Source organism: Panthera onca, chromosome D2 (assembly GCF_046562875.1).
Source record: "Panthera onca isolate mPanOnc1 chromosome D2, mPanOnc1 haplotype 2, whole genome shotgun sequence".
NCBI lineage: Eukaryota > Metazoa > Chordata > Mammalia > Carnivora > Felidae > Panthera > Panthera onca.
This window is the reverse complement of record NC_138349.1, coordinates 30,954,623-30,976,090: the sequence shown is the minus strand read 5'-3', so window position 1 is coordinate 30,976,090 and position 21,468 is coordinate 30,954,623. Positions and strand designations below refer to the sequence as shown.

Genomic DNA, 21,468 nt, shown 5'->3' with positions numbered 1-21,468 from the left:
AGAGAGAGACAGAGCATGAACGGGGGAGGGGCAGAGAGAGAGGAGACACAGAATCAGAAGCAGGCTCCAGGCTCTGAGCCATCAGCCCAGAGCCCGATGCGGGGCTCGAACTCACGGACTCACAGACCATGAGATCGTGACCTGGGCTAAAGTCAGATGCTTAACCAACTGAGCCACCCAGGCGCCCCACTTTCCCCCAGCTTTTAAGCAAGTTTGTCTTCTGTCCTATACCCTCCCCTCTAGTAGAGCCCCCCTCCAGCTCTTTGTGATAGTACTGTCCTCTATACTGTCATTCCCCCCTGCTCTGGCCTAATCCACAAACCAACTCCCATCTTGCTGAAATCTGCCTGCAGTCAACTGGAGCATATTGTGTTCTCTGCCATCTTTTTCCTTTGCACAAGCTTCTCCCTCTGTCTGGGTTGACTTTACATCCCTCTCCCCACCCACTGCCTGCTCCCTACCACTGGCAACTCCTGGCCTTCTTGATGACTCAACACAGACCTCAGGAAGTCTTTTCTGAGTAAGCATTTCTGGGTAAGATGTTACTTCTCTAAAGCATTTATCACAGGCTAATTTATTATATATTTACTTGTCTTCTTCCCTGGAGCTCACAGACTGTCTTTGCTCAGCATCCCCAGAGCTCGGCAATAGTAGGGACTCAATAAATGAAAGCTGAATGACGGAAGAGATTCACCTTAATTACACAGGATGAACTGGCTGTGTGTTCACTCTGCCCTTGGGTCTTGGCCTCCACATGGTTCCAATGTTTGGCATATTTTACCCAGTGGGATGCTTCTTTCAAATGTGGGTGACTAAGGCTGGAAGTGGAAGAAAGAGGCCCTATTCTTCTATTAATTGAGCCCAGTCCCCTCAAGTGCTAGAGTTTGTGTCAATGTCAAAACTGCAGGTGTGGGCAAGGGACAGAGTTGCCCCACTTCTTCCTACCAGGGCAAGGTGTTTCTTTAATTTCTGGGTTATCCGAATCTCCCTCCCAGTTGGTGGGCTATCAGGTCCTCCTCTGTCCTACTCCCCTCCCCAACCTTGCTGTAAGCCCCACTTCTGGGGCCTGAGACCTCAGTCTTGTTCAGGGCTGGGTTCCCCAAGCACGAGGCCTGATGATTTGTGAATATTTGATACTTGGTGAGTGAACAAAAGTGTGAAAGGCTCTCTGTGTGTGGGAGGGGGAGGGAGAGTGAGGAGGAGGGAGAAGGAGGGAAACGGGGGGGGGGGGAGAAGGGAGGAGAGGAAAAGGGAGGGAGAGAGGGAGAGAGGAGGAGGGGGAAGGGAAAGAGAGGGAGAGGGAGAAGGGAGGGGGAGGGAGGGAGAAGGGGAAAGAGAGAGAAGGATCTGGGCCAGCTACCAGGAAGTCTTTTCCTCTTGTTAAAATTTGTTTCTGGCTCTGTTGATGATTCCAGAACCATCATCCCCTTTTGGCTCAGCTTTTGCCCTAATTCAGGCTTTTTCTAGATCTTTCTGGGATAGCTTGACGTGTCTTCTCTAGTCAACTCCACAGTTCTGCTTCCCCATGACTTTCCTGGAGCACTTGTAGGGTGGCTAATGTTCAGGTTTGCCGGGGACTTTGTTGGTTTAGTGCTGTAAGAATCACATCCTGAAAACCTCCGTCAGTCTTGGACAAACCTAGATGGATGGTCACCCTGAATGTGAGTCTGCTGTATGCCTCCTCAGGTCCATAATCTGCAGGAGCTGCGGCGAAGTGCCTCATTGGCCACCAAGGTCTTTATCCAAAGAGACTACAGTGATGGGACCATCTGTCAGTTCCAGACCAAATTCCCCCCGGAGCTGGACAGCCGGGTAAGGATGTCTTTTTTCTAAACTTGGAACATAGGCCGTGATGGAACTCAGGGACTTATTCCAATGTATTTTTTTTTCCAGGATGAAAGTAATATGTGACATATAACTTGTTCAGGCACTTCACGTGGCAGAATTAAAAAATGTCCCTAACATTGTCTTGCTGTCACCTCACTGCAAGTTAGAGCTGAAAAAGCCTCAGAGATTTCCTAGTTCAGCGGCCCTGGAACATCAGTAGCACAAGAGTCGCCTGGAGAGCTTATGAAACAAAAACAGATTCCTTAGTCCGATTGATGGCATCAGCTTCAGGAATCTCTACTTCTTGGCAGCAGTCTCAGCCCCAGCTGCACGTTAGAATTTCCTGGGGACCTTTAAGAAATCCCGATGCCCAGGTCAACGACCAAGGGCTCTGCCCACAGCCCCTCCCTCCAGACTCAGCCAGCTACCTGGGTGTCTCATGGACCACCAACCCCTTGCAAGTCAGCTCCTTCTGCCCAGTTTTGCTCCCGGTTCGGGGGTGCGTATGGTCCTCATTCCCAGGCTGTTGTAACACTGTCCTGGAATTAGAGAGCCTGCCCTCTGGAGGGCGGTAGGCAGACCCCAGCTCTTTCATTCAGCAGCCCAGGCCTATCCAAGTGGGTTTGGGAAGGTGGGGCAGGGCTGCCTTTTGTTAATCTGATCGGTAGCCAGCTTTTAGGGTGCTGTGAGGTCTCCTCATCTCATCAAAGGACACACCTGTCCTTTGGGGCAGGGCGACTCTTGGGGTAGAGCATAATGTTTTCTTATGCGTTCACTCCAGATCTGTGTAGGGACAGTGGCTGGGAACCCCAAAGCTTCTGACTGTTCTTAGGGAGACCTTTTGTCCTAGATGGACATGGAAGGTCCCATGCTAGCTTGTGTGATGGACAGTTCTGATCCTGTAGTGGTGAGTGGGGAAGGGGGTGTTCTGAGGAATGTAAAAAATGGGCCTACAGCCACTTTGACACCTGCTTGGAGCATGACCTCCCAATGTAGTGTAGGGTTATTAAAGAGCACAGATTCAGGTCAGAGCTGTGTAACCTTGGACAAGTTCACTTAGCATTCAGCAAGTATTTACTGAGCAACTACTATGTATTAGGCACTGGGGATGCAGAAGTGAAGTCATGAGTTCATTTTCGATTGGAAGGTATGAAGAATAAAACAGCAAGTAAATATGTAGCAGCTGCAGTGGGGACCACTACTAGAAAAATAAGTGTGTGAGGGTCACAGGGCTGGGAGAGCAGGGGAGAGGTGAATGGGGGGGGGGAGGTCTGTGAGATAAGGTAAGCCCTTAGGCCTGTAGGTATGAGCCTGGGGTGGGGGTGTCTGGGGGAGGCGTGTTGTATCCGAGGACACAGGCACAAAGGACTTGTGCATTTTCAGGAAGCAGCAGGGCGGTCAGTGTGGCTGGTTGGGGCCTGAGTGGGCAGGAAAGGAGGAGGCGGGCTCAGGGGACGCAGGGCCAGGCCCTGTAGGGCCTAGCAGGCATTGTAAGGACTTCTTGGATTTTACTTGGAGAGAGATGAGAAGGCTTTGGAAGCTCTTCATCAGAGCTGTGACATGATCCGACTTCAGCAGCCTCCCTTGGCAGGGCTGGGGGCACAGAGACCAGTTAAGAGGCCGGAGATGACGGTGGCCGGGACCACAGAGCTGAGCTTTGAGCTACTGAAGTGAAAATGTGGGGAAGTGTGTTATTTATTCATTTATTTTGATTAACTTTTTAAAAAATATCCAACTCTGCAAAGCTTTTTTTTTTCAGATGAAGCAATTGCACAATTAAATGTTTTTAATGTTTATTTATTTTTGAGAGAGAGAAAAAGAGAGAGAGAGAGCATGAGTGGGAGAGGGGCAGAGAGAGAGGGAGACACAGAATCTGAAGCAGGTTCCAGGCTCCGAGCTGTCAGCACAGAGTCTGACACGGAACCTACAAACTGTGAGATCATGACCTGAGCCGAAGTCAGACGCTTAACCGACTGAGCCACCCAGGTGCCCCGCAATTGCATAATTTAATCTACAGTTGCCAGATAAATTGATAAAAATCTTATTATTTGTTTTTAAATTGAAGTATAGTTGATACGCAACATTACATTGGTACCTGAAAGTGCTTTTAAAAATAGAAAGCATAGAAAGTGCTTAATGAATATTAGCTATTATGATTATGGATGCAGGCAGGACAGCTTCCCAGTTGTGAGCGCCCACGAGGCTGTCGTGTTCTTGGTGACCTCTTTGAGAGAAGATACTCCTGAGATCTCATATAATCAGTCTTATGCAGTTGGAGTCCCATCCAAACATGGGGAGCCCCTACCAATTAGGTCCTGGGCGCTTTTGCAGCTATGAAAATGGGGGGCGACGAAGTCACCAGAATTCCTGCCTGACCGTCTGCTTTCAGGAAGCCTTCACGTCTCTGATATTGTGGGAGTTTCCTGCTCCCAAGGGAGGCCAAGTAGTCATTCTTATTCCCATTTTATAGCTGTGGAAACTGAGGCTGGAGTAGTTAAGTCATCAGCTGAAGGCCACATAGCTAGTTGATGGTCAGGTCTGGACTGGACCCCAGGTCTCCCGGCTCCCAGTCCAGTGTTCCACGGGCAGCTTCTCCGATCTTACCTGTGTGTCACTCCCCTCATCCGTGTGGCCCCACCACTGCCACCCGCCCTCCTACCTGTGACTGTCCGGTCCAGGGAGGCTGGCCTCAACCTGGTTCCCTGTCCCTTTCTCCTCCAGATTGAGCGGCAGCTCTTTGAGGAGACCGTGAAGACCCTCAACAGCTTCTACGCGGAGGCGGAGAAGATCGGGGGCAGCTCCTACCTTGAGGGCTGCCTGGCCTGTGCCACGGCCTACTTCATCTTCCTCTGCATGGAGACCCACTACGAGAAGGTGGCTCCCCTCCTGACTGCCTTACATCCCCTCCTGCAGGGTTCCCCCGCTGCCCGCTCATCCTCAGCCGGCCCCTCTCCTTGCAGGTTCTCAAGAAGATCTCCCGCTACATCCAGGAGCAGAACGAGAAGATCTTTGCCCCTCGAGGCCTCCTGCTCACTGACCCCGTGGAGCGCGGGATGCGGGTCGTATCCTTCCTGGCTGTTCTGTGCAAGGGCCCAGAGCTGCCAACTGGTGGGTTCCTTGGTGAAGACACCCAGAAATAGGGACCACCCTAGGGGTCTCTGCTCAGGGATTTTCCCAGGATTCCCCACATCACTGGTCGTCAGCTCTCCTCCCCCACTATAAGTTATCAATGCCTTTTGTGAATTTCAGGGTTTGCTTTTACTGGGCTGCATTTCTTCAGCGCTTAATACATGCCAGGTATCATATTAACTGCTTTGAAACGATGTAATTCTCATACTACCCCTACAAGGTGGGTAACTCTTATTCTTCCCTCTGCCCACGAGCCCACTGAAGTTAAATCACTGGCCCAGGGTCACCCGGCCGGTGAACGTCAGAGCCAGGATTTGAGCCCAGTCCCACACTTAACCGTGAAGCTGCACTGCCCCTCAGGGAACACGCGGATCTCTGCACACGTTTACATGTCTACGGTCTCGTGTACTCCTGGGTGTACGTCCTGAGCCCCTCTTTACAGATCAGAAAAATGAAGTCTTGGTGGGTGGCCGACCCAGGAATTGGGTTATAGGCCTGCTCGCTCCACCTGGAAAAGTGTGGTCAAGGTGTACACACAGCCCACTCGCAGAGTAGAAGTGTTAAAAAAATGTTTTTACTGGAAAATTGAGAGGAAAACGAGGAAAGAAAACACAAAGACCGGAATCTTCTGTTTACAAAGCCCTGTGAGAGGGGCCTTTTTTTAATTGAGTTTTTACTAAGTGCCAGGCATTGGGCTTAGAGCTTTACAAGCGTTATTTCAATCAGTCCCCCAGCTACCCCAAGATTCCATTATTACCACCATTTTACACACGCGGCCATTCATGGGTAACAAGTTAAATGACCGGTCTAAAGTCCCATCTCTCGAGAGAAAGCGACTCAGGATTAGAACTCGGGACACCGAGGTCTTCCCACTTCCCACGCCGTACCACCACCTGTCCCGGTGTTTGGTAATCAGACCCACTAAAGCGGAAGCTTCCGATTGTGCGCCTGCGCAGTGCTCGGCCCGGCAGGTCGCTGTGTGCGTGTGCACACCGAGCGCCCGCGACAGCGCGGAGGGGCTGGGGTCTAGCGGCCCGGGCCTCCCGGCCTCGCTGTCTGGGACGCGGCACCGGCTCGGCCGCCCGCTCCCCTGCTGGCCTCCGTCCGCCCCTTCTCGGCAGCTGGCAGGGGCTCCCTCCTTAACGCCGGCCGCAGATCGAGATCTCCATCTACGAGGACCGGTGCAGCAGCGGCAGCTCCAGCAGCGGCAGCAGCTCCGGCAGCGGCAGCAGCGGCGGGGGCGGCGGGGCGGGGGCCCGGTGACTGGCCGAGAGTCCCTGCAGGGAGGTGTACGGCCGGACTGAGGGCCTCTCAGACCTGCGGCGGCTGCGCTACCAGAGCACCCGCTTCTGAGTCATTCTCTGGGCCCCTGCTGCTCCCCAGGGAGGGGTGGGGCGGGAGGAAGGGTGACTGGCCCGGTGATTCCCGCGGGCCATCTACCCGCGCCCCCCTTTACTCCCTCCTGCCTGTCACCCCTGGCAGGACGGCCTACTTCCTGACCTGGCATTTTCTCCATGGGGGAGGTCTGGTCACACGCAGCCAGATCTTCCAGGGGAAGGCTGGGGTGGGGGTTTGGGGGTGGGGCTAACACAATTTGGACAGCCCTTTGCTTCTGCAGCTCTTTACCCAACACCCGGAGGGGGGCTCAGGTCCCAGAGAGAATGCCCTTCTCCCGCATGATTCCTCACCCCAAATCCCACATTTGCCAGGACTCTCTCCCCCCAGGGTCCTGCTCCCCGTGGCTGTCTCCCAGTATCTGCTCTTTCTGGTGCCACTGCAGGGGCTCTGCCTGTCTGTGATCCTGCCTCCACCGATTCGAGGTCTGGGGAGATGGGAGCTGCTCAGTCCCCTCCTGACCTCTTCTAGACTCCTGGCTTCCCGTTCCTCTGCTCAAAGCCTGGAGGCCACCTTGGCCTTGCCAAGAAATATCCAACTCCTGAGATTTTGCAGGACATCAGGCGCTGGTTGTGGGGCACACAGCCTGGGGCTCTAGGAGGTTATTTGGGGGTCTGGAGAAATGCTTCATGGAGACATGTAGCCTTGGGAGGTTTGAACCTTCAGAACTGGAGCCAACTTCCTGAGATTAGAACCTGTGTGTATGTGAGAATGAGTGTGTGTGCATGCAGGCACACGTGTGAGTGCATATATGTGAGTGTGCTATGTGCAAAAATGCACATGTGTATGTGTAGGTGTATGAGCACACATGTGGATGGATGTGTGTGAGTGCAGTTGTGTGTGTGTACATGTGTGGTTGCACCTGTGGGTGCATGTGTATGTATGTGTATGTGACCGTGCACTTGTCTGTTCCCCTTGGTTGCCAGGCCAATGATTGCCCCTCTCTGCATCCTGTCTTATCTTTGTATGTGATAGTCTGTGGCTGCTTCCCTGCATGGGTCCAGCCTGTCCCCTTGTAAATAAATGTCCTAAAGCTCCTTGCCCCTTGCCTGGGGCTGCCAGCTCGGCTCTTCTTCCTGGTCTCTCCCCCGCCTGCAAAGCTCTCCCTACCTTCTGATTCTACTGTGTACATTCTGGCAGAAGAGAAGCTGGGGGTCTAGGAGAGCAGAGCCAACCTTCTGGGACCTTCTGTGTCCCTCTCCCAAGCTCCCGGTGACAAGGCAACAGGGCCACACATGCTGCCCATTCAGCCCACCCAGGCTCTGGAGCTCTCTAAGGCCGTGTAAACAAGGCTTCTGTGGATGTTCAAAGGAACTGGCGACCTGCAGGGGAAAAGGCAAACTCCTTTCTCGAAAGGGAAGAGAAGCATCCAGCCACCGAGGCCCCCGCCTGCCAAGGCCCAGGGCGGCCAGTGGGAAGGAAGAAGCCCTGCCCTGGTGCCCTGAGGATGGACAGAGAGGCTGCCTGCCTCAGCCGGCAGGAGGTGCTACAAGTGCATGTGAAAGACCAGCCACTGAAGGTAGCTTTCTGGAACCAAAGAGGGGCCTGATTGTTTTTGGACAAGACAGCAGTGTGTGGGAGGGAGGTGCCTACCCAGGGAGCCAAAGGCAGGCCCTGAGCCCCAGTGGGCAGGTCCTGGTCCCACGATCCCCCACAGAGGGCTGCGGCCTGGCCCATGCCCATTCTGGCCCACTGTGTGGCCAGGCCTTATGTCTGACCTGTGCCTCTCCTGTGGGATGGCTGGGCACAGGTGATGCAGTGGCCTTTGGTTTTATTATTTCTTTTTCCAATAAAAGGACTTGCCCAGCTTGAGGCTCTGTGCCACTTCTTTCCCCGATGGTGATGGGGTGCCATCAGTTCTATGCCCCAGGACCACAGGGAGTGGATGCTCAGCTGCCCACCCACCTCATGCCAAGGAGGTGGGGCTGGGTGTTCTTGAAGAAGCAGTGAGGCTGACGTGGGCAGGACCAACCCTACCTTCTTAGAGCTTGTAGTCTAGTGGGGAAGCTACGCTCTGGATCCTCTAACATGGAGCCTTTATGGGGCACTTGCAGCCTTGGGTGGAGGGAGCAGCTTGACAGAGAGCCAGGTCAAAAGTCAGTAATGAGATAAATACCCATTTCTTGAGCTCTCACCCTGGGTTGGGCCCTGTTAGGGGTTGCATCAGAGAAGTCATTCAGTTTTAAAGACTAGGGTGTTAGAACCTAGCAGAGTCGTATGTTGGATTTTATAAAACTAAATAACATTTATTGAGCACCTATTGTGTACCAGATACTTTGATAAGACCACATGCTAGAGCTGGGAGGGGATTTAAGATCATCTAAATGAGACAGAATGGAGGCCCAGAGAGGTCACGTGACTTGCCCCAGTTCACACAGCTGACTGACAGTGGTACCAAATTTAGAACCAAGATCTCCTGACCCAGTGCTCAACCTGACACCATGCCGATGGCATCTGGATGGAAGTTGCCTTAGGCCTCAGGGCGGCCAGGGTCACGCACTCAGGTCTGTGGGCCAAGAGAGGATCTCACCAGACTGTGGGGATAATGGCTCCAGCCCCCAGGGTGGGGGCTTTGGGGACATCCCCTCTGGCTGGTGCTGACTGGGACTCTGGGCGGCTTTCACACTTGTGCCTGCTGCTCCTAAGGGGCAGCTGGGCCTTTCCCTGAGCCCTGGGGCAGGCTGGACTCACTGCCTCTGCTCAAACCTGGGGTGTGTGGGGTTGTCACAATGGAGGCTGTTCTTTAACATGTGGGAAAGTTCATTCTGTCCTGTTGGCAAGACATTCTGTCCTGTTGGCAAGACATTCTGTCCTGTTGGTTATTATTTATAGTAATAATACACAATAGTAGCTAACATTTATTTTATCACTATGTGCCATGCGCTAGGCTAAGATGCCACATAACTATTCAGTCCTCACGACAATCGTAAGATGTGGACTATTATTCCCATTTTACAGATGAGGAGGCTGAGACTCACGGAAGTTAAATAACTTGCCCAAAGTTACACAACTAGGAAGTGGAAGAGCTTGGTTTTGAATCTAGGCAAAGTTCACCCAGGTTTAGGGACCCTGTCAGAGCTTGAGGTCCTCGGTCATCCTAGGTTAGGATTTGGCAGATTCCCAGGTAAGGACTTGGAGCTGTGCCTGGTACTTCCAAGCCCAGGGCTGGAGCTTCTAGGCAACACGGGAGCGTGGGTGGGCTGTGCTCTTCAACTGCGGAGCCCACGGGGGCAGCTCGGTGAAGGGCAGAGCGGGGAGAAGCAGGTGAGGCGTGGCTTCTCTCTCCCTGGTTCTTCTCTAATGGCTCAGTTATGGGGGAAGTGGCCTCCTCCTTGGGTTGTGTCACAGCCACGTCTCTGCATCCCCCTGGCCAGCCAGGAACAGGCCCTGTCAGGCCCCAGCGAGCAGAGGAACCCCCAGGAAGCTCTGGGCTGCCATTCCCCCGTGGTCACTGCTGCCAGACTGCTTTCTAGCTTCCTTTGGGGTGTGTGAAAACCACAGGGTTTACAGAAGCTTGTGGTGCCACCGAGCGGCAGAATCGTGCACTGCACCCCGGAACCCAGCAGCCTGGGAACCATCCCCAGGGCTCCCAAACCCTGTGGGGCAAAGATGGAGTCCAGCTGGCGGTGACTCTCCCTACGGCCAGCTCCTGGGGCACCGCCTTATTCTTGGGAAACCCTAGCTCCCTTGACCACAGCTCCGGAAGGACTCAGAGTAAGGAAAGTTTCTGGCAGGAGGCACCTACGCTTCGTTTGGACTTGACTATTTACCAAGCGTGAAGGCAATGCAAATACCACTCCTAGTGAGACCTGAATTGGAATTCAGGCTTTATGAGGGTAGCATGTGGTGGAGACCCCTCGAGCCCCACTGTCCTCTCCAGCTGTAAGATAGGGGTACTAAAACTTTACAAAATCGCGTGGGCCAGTGCCTCTCATCCTTGGCTGCAGTCAAAGTCACCCAGGGAGCAAGAGAAACCACTGATGTCCCGTCCTATCCCCAGAGATTCTGATTTCATTGTTCTGGGGTGCAGCCTGGACATTAGGACTTTTTAAAAGTTTTCCTGGAGGTTCTAGAGTGAAAATAAGGTCGAGAACCCCCGATTTTGACAGCGCCCAGAGCCTATGAGCCTTTTTACAGGCCTCGGAAGATGTCCGAGGCCCAAATAAAAGTTTATCGGTTCCACAAAAGCAACAAGACAGGAAATGAGTACAAGTTATGATTCTACTCGTAAGGCATTCTAATACAGGCAGAGCTAATCTTTGGTGTTAGACGTTAAGAGAGCAGCTGTCCTGGGATGGGGTATAGTGAATGGAAGGGGGCCTGGGGAGGCTTCTTGGGTGCTCATGCTCTGTTTCTCCAGCAGAGTGCTGGTTATACAGACGGGCTCACCTTGTGAGAATTCATTGAGCTCCACACTTAAGATTTGTGTATTTTTCTATAGGTATGGTACATTTCAATAAAATTTACCAAAAAAGTTTACTGGGTCCAAAATAGGAAAAGTAAACACAAAGCTGAAATTAATACTTTGTTACATATCTACAAAATGTAATACTGTCAAACAGTCCACTGTAATTCAACTTAACTCTGGTTGTGTGTGTGTGTGTGTGTGTGTGTGTGTTTGTGTGTAATTTAGTGTGAGTTGTGGATATATATGACAATGTTTGATATGATGAGGGGTGGGGCCTCCAAAAGAGAAGAAAGGTCCCTGGTACCTAAGAAAATCCTAAAAGGGCCCAGGTTTACACCAGGAGCTCTTGACCTTGACCCACCTCCTTCACATATTTGCAAAATAACATGCATTTATCTGGGGAAGAGGATCGCAGGTTTCAGCAGATTCTCAAAGGAGTATGTGTGCCAACCAATAAAAAATGGTTAAGAACAATTGGTTTTGAGGAATCTGAGAAACTGGCCTAGAATGTGCCTGGCATGACAGAGGTGTTCGGTAACATCAGTTTCTTTCCTTCCTTTCAGAGTCCAGCCTTCTGACGTTTCCACACGACCCTTCTCAGGCAACTTTGGGAGGATTTATTCTCTTGGCAGAGCCCAGGGCAGAGTGCCGAGCTCACGGCTCTTCCTCTAAGGGGCTATTTAACGGGCTTGTCATTTCAGCACCTGCCGGATGGCAGAACTCAGCGTGCGGCAGCCTGGAGCTGCACCGGGCCTTGCGGTTTTGAATCAGGGACCATGGAGGCGGTGGAAGAGTGGGAAGGGGGAGTCAGAAGGCTGCACCAGTCTGCCGTCCCCTAGCGCTGCGCTCAGTTATCCTGAGTCCCAGCTCTGTCATCTGTAAAATGAGAGCACGATGAAAATGCATCTCGGTGAATGAGAATCTATTTCTCCCAAGTAAAATATTATTGTTATTGCCGAAGTTACTCTAGGACCTCATTATACAGTGGCCTCGTGATACAGATTTATAGCCAAGTTTCAGATTCTTGCATAGAATAAACAGACATTTGTCCAAGGGTTCACTGGTTCCCTAATATACGCCAGGAACATTCATGTACATTATTATTCCATTTAGTTCGCTAACACTCTGGTGGGTGGTTATATTTGAATTCTTATTGTATAGATGAGGAAACTGATGTTCCAGGTGGTTAGGTAGCTTGACAAGCACCCACAGCCAGTAAGTGTCAGAGTAAAGACCTGAACCTAAGCGTCAGACCCCAAATCCTGCTCTCATTCTGCCACTGTGTCACAGTCGGGTGAAAGACTCCTTTCTACCTGGATTGCCTCATAAAGGCAGATTCCAGACCCAGGGAGAAGCATGTGGGCAAATGCGGACACAGAAGAATTAGCTTTGCAGAGGCATGATGGGGCTAGTTATTCTGGAGTAATTTAAGTTATCGATTTCTGTAATGGAAAAGTGATTGGGGACCAGCTACCACCTGAGAGCAGCCTGAGCCAGGCCCTGGAAGGGGGAAATGTTATACCTAGCTTACTGGACCTTGTGCATGGCAATGAATGGCCTTTTCCCCTCTGTCCCCAGTTCCTTGGTAAACTCTTGGAGGGTGGGGATCTTATCTCACTCACCTCCAGTGCCTCCCACCCCCTGCCCTCAAGTGCCTGTCACAGTGCTTTGCCCTTGGCAGGTGAATGCAAAATGCAGCCCACCAGGAAGGCTGGCAGGAAGGAATGAGGCAGGAAGAGGCAGGGATATACAGATGTGAAATCCTCTGGCCCCTGGAGTAATGCGACCTGAGGGGCTGCTTAGGCAGATGCAGACGGGTGAGTGGCCACTGAATGATAACAATTCAACTGTAGGTGGTCACTGACTAACTCACTTAAAGGGTAGAGGCAGGGGGCGCCTGGGTGGCTCAGTCGGTTAAGCTTCCGGCTTCGGCTCAGATCATGATCTCGCGGTTTGTGAGTTTGAGCCCCGCGTCGGTCTCTGTGCTGACAGCTCAGAGCCTGGAGCCTGCTTCGGATTCTGTGTCTCCTCCTCTCTCTCTGCCCCTCCCCTGCTCATGCTCTGTCTCTCTCAAGAATAATAAATAAACTTAAAAAAAAAAAAAAAAGGGTAGAGGCTGTGACGCCGGGCCATCCCCTGTGCTGGGCAGCTGCTTTGAGTTGCCCTGGCTGTGATCTCATGGCTCTGCTCATGATCTCCACCTGTCCTGGGAGGGGAGGAGAGGGGAGGAAGTGTGCATCCTGACCCCACTCAGCCCTGCTCAGTGCTCCCTGAACACCACTATTGTAAGGTGGGTAAATCCTCATGGGGCTGAGTACGTTGCCTGGAAATTTGGACCTGGGGCCCTAGAGAGTGAAGTACCATGGGTGGACAAACAGATAAGTGGACGGATACAGAGAAGATGGGTACCGGGAGATGACTGATGGTTCAGAGGTGGGCGAGAGGGCTGCCTGGCTTGGGATGGATGCTCGCAGACCCTGGAGAGGCAGGTGAATGGATGGGTACCGATCGGCCCTGTGCTTCCCAGTGCAGATCTAAATACAGCGCCGGAGTTCTTCAAAGGGAAGATACAGTGTAACCTGGTCCCTGAATGAGCTCTGCATATGAGTGATGGGTATGTCTCGTTGGGAAGGATTCTTACAGGTTTCACATTGCCCCAGTTAATGACTTATGGATTGTTGTAAAATCAGGCAGTGCTAAATGTGAAAGCAGTAGATTAAAGGGCCTGGGGCAGATTTTATAATATCTGGTCAGTCACTGCATTGAGCACCTTGCATGCTTTATCTCAACAGCTCTGTGAGGTGGTTATGCTTCCATTCTGTGGAGGAAGAGAGTGAGGCTCAGAGAGAGGAAGCGGCTTGTTTGAGGCCACTTACAGGGCATGTAGGTGGGGTGTCTGGAAGTCAAGCCTCAGGCCATCTGATCACAGGGTCTTAGGGCAAAGAGAACATTTTAAGGATGGAAGGAAGGGAGGAGGGAGGGTGGGAGGACCATAGGATTTTGGGACCAGTTCTCTAATATTCTGGCACACAAGATACATTCTGCACTGGGGTGAGGCTCTGAGACCCTCTCCTCCCTCTTTCCTGTCTGCATCTGCCTTCAAGGCCTATAAATCTTGAGCCAGGGGACCAGGAAGTCCCATGATGGTAAGTATGGGGTTTACCTTCCTCCCTGTGGCTCAAGCTTATTCCTCTGCCACGGTCCCCAGGGGCAGTTGGGCACGATGTGATTGGGCTTCTCTCCTTTCCCAGGAGCTCTGCACCCAGGTCTGGGGTGCAGGGAGGAGTGTTAGTCCTTAGATCTTTTGGTGGGGGTGGGTGGGGCGGGTACATGAAATGGTTCTGGGTGGTAAGTCCTTCATGGTTGCTCCGGGGCTGGCCATGAAGAAGGACAATGAGTTCCCTTTATAGGAATTATTCTGGGCCCCAGACTTTCCTTCTGGCAGGCAGGCTGGGTTCATGAGGGGCTGGGCAGGGACTTTCTGGGAAGAGCGATACAGGTCCTCCTTCTGTCCCCACCAGACATCCCCTTCTGCAGCCTCCCTTCTTAGCAGAGCAGGACCCTCTGTGCACCTGGCCCTTTCACTCAGCTCTTGCCCAGCTGTGTTCCATGGGCCAAGGATGGTTCTTTGGTTCGCTTGGTGGGCCCTTGCCCTGACTCTGACTCTGGGTCAGCACCATGGAAAGAACAAGTTCTGCATCTGAAATACTTTAAGTTTTCTTGTGCACAGTTGTGCATCTGAAATACTTTAAGTTTTCTGGAAAACGAGGCAGGGTGGGCAAGGAGGAGCCCCAGGCAGGAGTCAAATTCCTGGCGCGGCTATGGTCCTCGGGAAGTCACTGTTCCTTTTGAGCCCCGGTGTCCACAGCTGAAAAGGATGGGGCAGGACTAAATGACTTCTCAGGTGCCTCTGGATTTAACGTTCTAGGGCTTCTGTGACAGTCAAGCGCCGAATCCCAGGCCAGTTCACCAGTTGCCGGTGGACGTGTGCCCTGTGCAGCCCAGTCAATGCCACGCTCCCCCTGCTCGGTTTACTTGGTGATTATTGTCTCTGGGAATGGCCCCGCGTGACAACTTGGCGGAACATCCCCACAGCTCAGGCCCCGGGAGGGTTTTCTCTGCTCCCTTATGGCCATTTTCAGTCCTGAGATCTCTTCTCTGCAAAGCTGTCAGTTCCCCGAGGGTGGCCAGTGTCCCCCCACATCTCCCACACTGCCGACTCCCGGGTGGCCTGGGCCACAGCAGGGAGTGCCGGGAGCCACGCGAGCCTTCGGCACTGCACAGACCCAGGCTTCATCCTGAACTTTGCTGCTTAGTAATATTATGAATATTTCAAATTTCTTTGGGGCTGACTACCCGCCAGGCACCGTGTCAAGTGGTTCAGATCATCTTGTTTAATACAATGACTCTGTGAGGTAGGTACTATCCCCATTTTCCAGATGAGAAAGCCGAGGCTGGAGGCCAGCACGCTTACTTTACATTTCTGCTCAAATGCCTCTTTCCCAGAGAGGCCCTCCCTGCCCCTCCCTATTTCAAGGGCACTTCTGCCTCCAGTCCCGCACCTCCGTGTGTCTTCAGGCTGCTGCCCAGCTCCAATAGCACTTATCTTCTGACTGCATCCTGATCATGTTGTACGTCATAGGGCACTCAGGGGTCAGCCAGGGTTGTACACAGGTGTACGGGCCCGGCCACAAGAACCCGGCCCAGCACACAGCACGTGTCCAGTCTATGCCAAGTGACAGCTGGTTACATAATTTGCCCAGGTGTCAGTTTCCCGGAGATGGTTCCCCAAGAGGCTTAAAAACACAGGCTGCGGAGCCAGACAATTGCCGCTTTGAATCAGAGCTTTTGCCGCTTAACCGGCCACGTGACCTTGTGGAACTTATTCTCCCTGAGCCTCTGCTTCTTTGGTGATAAACCAGATGAGTAACATTCAGCCCACAGCACGGGCGGGGGGGTTCATGGGGACACACACATAAAGTTCTTGGCATACGATAGGCGTTCCGTAAATGTTAGCTCTGTTCCCTGGGGAGGGCCTTTTCTCTTCCCGTTTCTCGTTTTTCTCCAGTGGTCTTCTTTTCGACCACTTTGCTGTTCAACCACAGTTCCTTAAGGGGATGGTTGCGGAAGGAGAGGTTGGCATTATCTGTGGAGCTAAGCAGCCCTCGCTCTCTCGCCTCCTTCCCCTTCTGGGATGTGTCTGTTGCTAAGGAGACACAACGGCAGACCTGACAGGATGTGGCTGGGGTTCTGGCCCACGCTGAAGGAGAGAGCTGGGGCTGACCCTGGGGAGGGAGAGGAGGGGAGGGGCTCGGCTTGCCTCCTGGACTGACAGTCTGGGTGGGGTATCACTCTGGAATCTGCTGGACAAACTCAGCTGGCTCCCTGAGAAAGTGAAGCATTCGTCCTGTGTCTGTGCGGCCCCAGAGAGATGATCAACAGCCCTGTTTGGAGGCTGGCGTGCAGTTCCTGCTCGGGTCACAGTCCAGAGGTGCTGGTCAGGGTGTGAGGCCCACACCCTGGGAGGGGGCCATAGCAGCCAGAGTGACGCATAATCAAACTCTTGGCCCTCAGAATGGCACCTCCCCAGAGCAGGGCTGGCGACGGAGTAGAAGAGGCTGTGCAGGTGATCCACGGTTTCCCTTTGCTAAGGACAGCCAAGCTGGCTGGTGAGAAGATTCAGCATGGGCACTGCCACCTCTATCTTGCAGCTGCAGGGTGACCGTGTGGCGCTTGTCACAGATCCCGGGCTCCGTCAGAGACTCCATTTTCTCCTTCCCAACCCATCCCCGGCCCCTGGGCAATGCAGAGAGACTGTGGCTTTTGTGTAACGGGTTAGTCACCCCAAATGGGAAGGAAGGGTCCTTGTTAAGAGCTCAGGTTGGGGGCCAGACTACTCTGACGGAGTCCTTCCTCTGTGTGTCCCAGCTGTGTGACCTGGGCAAGCCACATAGCTTCTCTGTAAAACTGGGATCCTGATAGCACTTTCCGCTCGGGATTGTGGTGGGGATTACACAAGCTGATTCTTCTAAAGAGCTTAGATCTGGCCCAGACATGCCAAGCTCACTAAGTGTGGCTATTATTGTTATGTTAAGGGTACATTCCTGGGCAGAGGCGTATTCTCAGTGGTTCTCAGTGAATGCTTGCCCAATGGATACTGGAATGAGAGAGCTTGCTTTCTGGTGTGGCCACCCAAGCATTTAGCTAGATTTTTCAGAAAGCCCCTGTGAGTCCCACTCTTATCCCATGCACCGGGTTCCTCCATCTGGCTGCAGGGAGGCCATGTGGGAACAATAAACCAGGTCATCTCTACTTACCATTGTATGCCCAGAGCTTAGCTTAGTACCTGGCACACAATAGGTGCTCAACTAATATTTGTTGGCTGAATGAATCACATCAGGAGTAAGCCTTCTTACCCAGCAGCTGGGATAGTGTAGTGGTGCTCTTGCTAGCTGGGGGGATTTGGGACTCCTCTTTGTAACTCATCTGGCCCCACCCACCAAGTAGGGTAAATCGACACAAACACACCCTGTTGTAAGAAACTCCGTGTAGGAGGATTCATGGTTATTACTTGACGAGGTATCCTCTGAAGTTTGCTGTCATCCTGAATTTTCCGGTGTCCTTGGCAGGCTGTCTCACTAGCCGTCCTGTCCCTTACTTCTTGTGCTGTTGTGTGCGGTCTGTCAGTGGACACCGTCGTCTTGCCATTCACCACTACATTTGGAACCATTGCCTCTATGGGTTTTGGGTTTTACTTCTCTCGCTATCTTAGATCTACTCGTTCATTTCTAAAAAGGCAGCAGCTTCCAGAATGACTAGGGAATAGTCCGAACAGTGACAGTGCTGTCTGTTACCCCCTGACAAGATGGTATGGTAGGAAAGGGCTCCAGCCTTGGCTGGGGACCAGCTGGCTCTGTGACCTTGGGTGGATCACTTCATGTCTCCGAGCCTCATGTCTGGGCCCATCCAGACCTTTAATTTCTACCTGAACACACAGGAGCGGGCTTCCCAGAAGTGGAGCGATTTTTAAGTTGTTACACGCTTTCCTGTGACAATGTGGTTGTTTTTATTTTAAAACTTTTCATTTAAGCTCGTCTTCTGAGTGTAAAAACAGTACTAGCTATGAGGAATTCATATTTTGTGATTTATTGGGAGTATTATTATTATATCAGAAAATGGTAGTTTTTTTGTTAAATATGTTTTTAAAATGCTTGCTGCATGCTTAAGTGTGATTTTATTATATCTTGGGGCAACTTTTTTCCCCCACGAAGAACAGATCTGTGATTTATAACAAGCCTTCACTACCGAGGCTGGTTGTGAAAGTATTCTATGGTGTTACATCATTCTCAAAGGGTGCTCTGGCTACAGAGGCTTCCAGGTTTCTAAGCAGACTGCAGAGGAGACCAAGTTGCAAGATTCTTTTCTAGAAATCAGGGTAACTTGAGACTAGCCGTATCTCTGTCCAGCCACACACTGAAGGGTCTTAGGAAGGAAAGGGCTTTGGGAATACACCAGACCAAATCTCTTGTTATTTAGATTATGCAAACTGAGGCCCAGTGTAGAGAAGCAACGTCCCCCAGGTAAAAGGCCCAGAATATTCCCTCCAGGTCTGCTCCTTGCTCATCCTACATCCCTTGCCTGGCCCAAACCCCAGCCCCCCAAACGTGAACATTGGTGCACATACCCAAACCATTTCTCATGCCCAGGACACTTTCCCTGTCTCGTGATTTGCTTTCCAAGGGCTACATGACAGAAAAGCTGCTGCTACTTCAGGATTCCAACCAGCATCTACTTGCCCCAGACACATTTTTGTTTTTATCAGCTAGGCACTAATACGCAGCAGAGAGTTTATTGGCATAATTTCTCCAGAAAGAGGCTGGAAGACTTGGCAAGTTCAAACTTTAACATTTTTGTCAAGAATCCCAAAGGGCCACCTTTTCCCCTCCCATAATAACCACCAACTCCCAGAAGGCTTTCTCTACCACAGGAAGTCAGGGCACACAGAGCAGAAACAGCACAGGCCAAACCAGCAGGCACATGATACATGAGTGAATCAACTGAGCAAGCAACTGCCTGGGAGCCATCTTTGTTAAGGGCAAAACAGGGTGCTCATGACACTGGAGGATACAGAAAAGACAGGACTATCTTGATTCTTCTGAAGAAGTGAGGGAGGGTAGATGGGGTAAGAGGGGAGACTTTCCTTTTCTGTTTTCTCAGAAAACATGCAAAGAAAGGCTTCACAAACAAGATTACACAAACATCAGTATCTCCCAAACTTCCCTTTTCAAAGATGGCCACCCCTGCGGTCCATTCAAAGGGAGCACGCAGCAGAGTCTACTGGGCGTGGAGAGAGAGACAGGCAGCGGGAGAGATTTAGTTTTCCACAAAGGTTGTTAGTTTAGTTTAGTTTTTTTTTCCTTTATTGATGGGATTTAAAGTGCATATAACTGAAGGCAAAGTCCAAGGCCTAGAGAAAGATATGAGGCCCGAGAGAGAGGCTCAGAGATTCTAAAGGCAGCAGAAGGATACCCACCTAAAAAGGCCACTTGAGCTGTAAAAAGGATGGGAGAGAGAGAGAGAGACAGAGAGAGTGGGAAAAAGAGAAAGGGGATGGGGGTGGGATGGGGGTGGGGGGAAGCATTTGGGAGGAAGAAGACAAATACCGGTTCAGAAATTCAGACAAAGATGAGTAGTAGGAGCTAGTTTATATCCCTGGTAGGAAAAGATGGGCTGACCTTAAGGTAGGAATATGTGAGAAGGGGAGACGTGAGAAGAACAGTGGCCTCTGGCCAGGGCACAGCACCCCAGGGACCCTTCAGATGGTGGCAGTAGTGGTGGGGGCTTCTCCAAACCTCTGTCACGGTCTTCCCTGGAGACCCAACGGGGGTCTAAGGAGACTCCATCCGGCCAGGAGAAGTCAGGGGCTGGGGACCTTGATCTGGGGCCTCCCCAAAGCTCCCCAGTGGAAGACAACTCCTTGTGTCCTACTGGACCATGGCTGGGCCTCACTCACCCACACAGGCCGTGCCGTCCTCGTTGGGTTCGTAGCCCCGACTGCACCTCTTGTTGGTCCGGCACCTGTAACTTCCATACGTGTTGACGCACACAGGCTTGTCTCGAGGGCACACGAATGGGAACTGGATGCATTCGTTGGTGTCTGAAAGGTGAGGGGAGTCACTCACCAGGGAGGTGTGGGGCAGTGGCTCCTCGCTCAGGCTCTGCTGCCCCACCCACTCTGTGACCTTGGGCATATCCCTTCTTCTCTCTATGCCTCAACTCCCTCACTTCAGTCCCTCTGGCTGGCTCGTTCTGTTATACCCAGAATTCGTGATCCCCAAAGACCACTAGGGAGCCGAGTCCGATGCAAAAGCAAAAGAGCCTTTATTCGAGCTAGTTCGAGCTCAATCCCCTACCTGCACCGACGCAGCGATGAGATACTGGGGAGAGCGAGCGAGTTTCAAAAGGACAAAGGTTTTATTGGGGCCTAGGGGCAGTTGGTGAGGTAATGGCTGTGGCCTCAGCCGATTAGCTGGGGAAGGGTCCGAGTCCTGTTAGGCAGGTGAGCGGGAGGTTGCTCAAGGGGAGGAGGCGTGGTCAAGGTGAAGGACCTTGAACAAGATGGAGTTGGCCAGCGTAGGCCTGCCCTTTCAGTTCTATATTTGACTTCTACGTGTTGGGGGTGTCACACTTGGCCCGGGGTCTTCTATGGACCACACTTCCTGTAGGTGCTCCCTTCATAGATGGATGAGTCCAGATTCCTATCTGCAGCTACAACCTGTCCCTGGGGCTCCAGACTTATGAACCCAACATGCATCTCATGCTCAGTACGTCCAGAATGGAAATCTAGATGCTCCAGCCCTCAAATTTCTTCCACCCCCTGGCCCCATCTCGCCTAAGTCAATCAATGTCACCCACTCAGCCGCTCAAGCACAGATAGGAGCAATCCCTAGATCCTCCTTTTCCCTTACCTCTGTAGGAGAGTTAACAGATCCTGCCGCTCTGCCCCCATAGAACCCCTCTGTGTGCCCACCTCCTTCTCCAGCCACAGCCCGTTCCCAGCCTGCACCACCTCTTGCCTGGATTTCTGCAGCCACCTTCAGACTGGCACTCTGGCTTCCACTCTTCCCTCCAATCTAATCTGCAATTCAGCAGGCAGGGCGATCTTTTGAAAATGTGAATCATACTCTCCTGCTTAATTGCAAAGGGCCCCAGGAACAAAATCCAGACACCATGAGACCCTCCCTGACTTAGCGCCTGGCTCCCTCACCACCTTCGGGCACGCCAGCCTCCTTCCCATTCCTTTCACACACAGAGCCTTTTTCCTGCCTCGTGGTCCTCGCTCCTGCTCTTCCCTCAGCTCTCCGTGTGGCTGGACCTTCTCGTCCTTCAGGTCTCAATTCAAAGGGCTTCTCCCTGACCACTCTGTCTAGAACAGTCTCCAGGGACACCTTGCTTAAAGCGCTTTTGGTCCATCTCATCCGGCTGCCAGGTTACGTGTTTGTGGTCCCCCTCCCCAGAACAGATGCTGTTCCAGGGCAGGTGCTTGGCCCACATCCCCAGCACCTCGCATGGGCACGTAACTGTCCGCTAGATGATGAAAAAGAAGTGGCTGGAAGGGTGATCCCACAGGTTCCTTCCAGTGCACAGGCTAGACACTGGAAGTTCTGTGTACATGCATCCTCTCTTTAGAGTGGCCAGGGTTGGGACGT

At 52.3% G+C, this 21,468-nt stretch overlaps 2 protein-coding genes across 7 annotated transcripts in view; one reads left to right on the top strand and one right to left on the bottom strand.

Annotated features, from left to right (window-relative positions):
• GOLGA7B (golgin A7 family member B) overlaps positions 1-5,605 on the top strand; it is a 62,207-nt gene extending 56,602 nt beyond the window's left edge. The window contains exons 2-5 of one of the 2 annotated variants that reach the window (XM_060641828.3): positions 1,687-1,812; positions 4,549-4,701; positions 4,788-4,889; positions 5,399-5,605. In XM_060641828.3, coding sequence (XP_060497811.1) covers positions 1,687-1,812; positions 4,549-4,701; positions 4,788-4,889; positions 5,399-5,449 — 432 coding nt within the window. In that variant the 3' untranslated portion in view covers positions 5,450-5,605. Of the gene's footprint in view, positions 1-1,686; positions 1,813-4,548; positions 4,702-4,787; positions 5,137-5,398 lie in introns of those variants that run through there. The other variant, XM_060641820.3, reaches the window with a different exon arrangement.
• CRTAC1 (cartilage acidic protein 1) overlaps positions 1-21,468 on the bottom strand; it is a 159,628-nt gene that overhangs the window by 1,078 nt on the left and 137,082 nt on the right. The window contains exons 14-16 of one of the 5 annotated variants that reach the window (XM_078434688.1): positions 19,773-19,916; positions 19,293-19,310; positions 5,583-6,233 (exon numbers count right to left, since the gene is read on the bottom strand). In XM_078434688.1, the coding sequence (XP_078290814.1) occupies positions 5,983-6,233; positions 19,293-19,310; positions 19,773-19,916 (413 nt within the window). In that variant the 3' untranslated portion in view covers positions 5,583-5,982. Of the gene's footprint in view, positions 1-5,582; positions 6,234-10,971; positions 11,636-18,613; positions 19,311-19,772; positions 19,917-21,468 lie in introns of those variants that run through there. The other 4 variants (XM_078434689.2, XM_078434691.2, XM_078434690.2 and 1 more) reach the window with 4 other exon arrangements.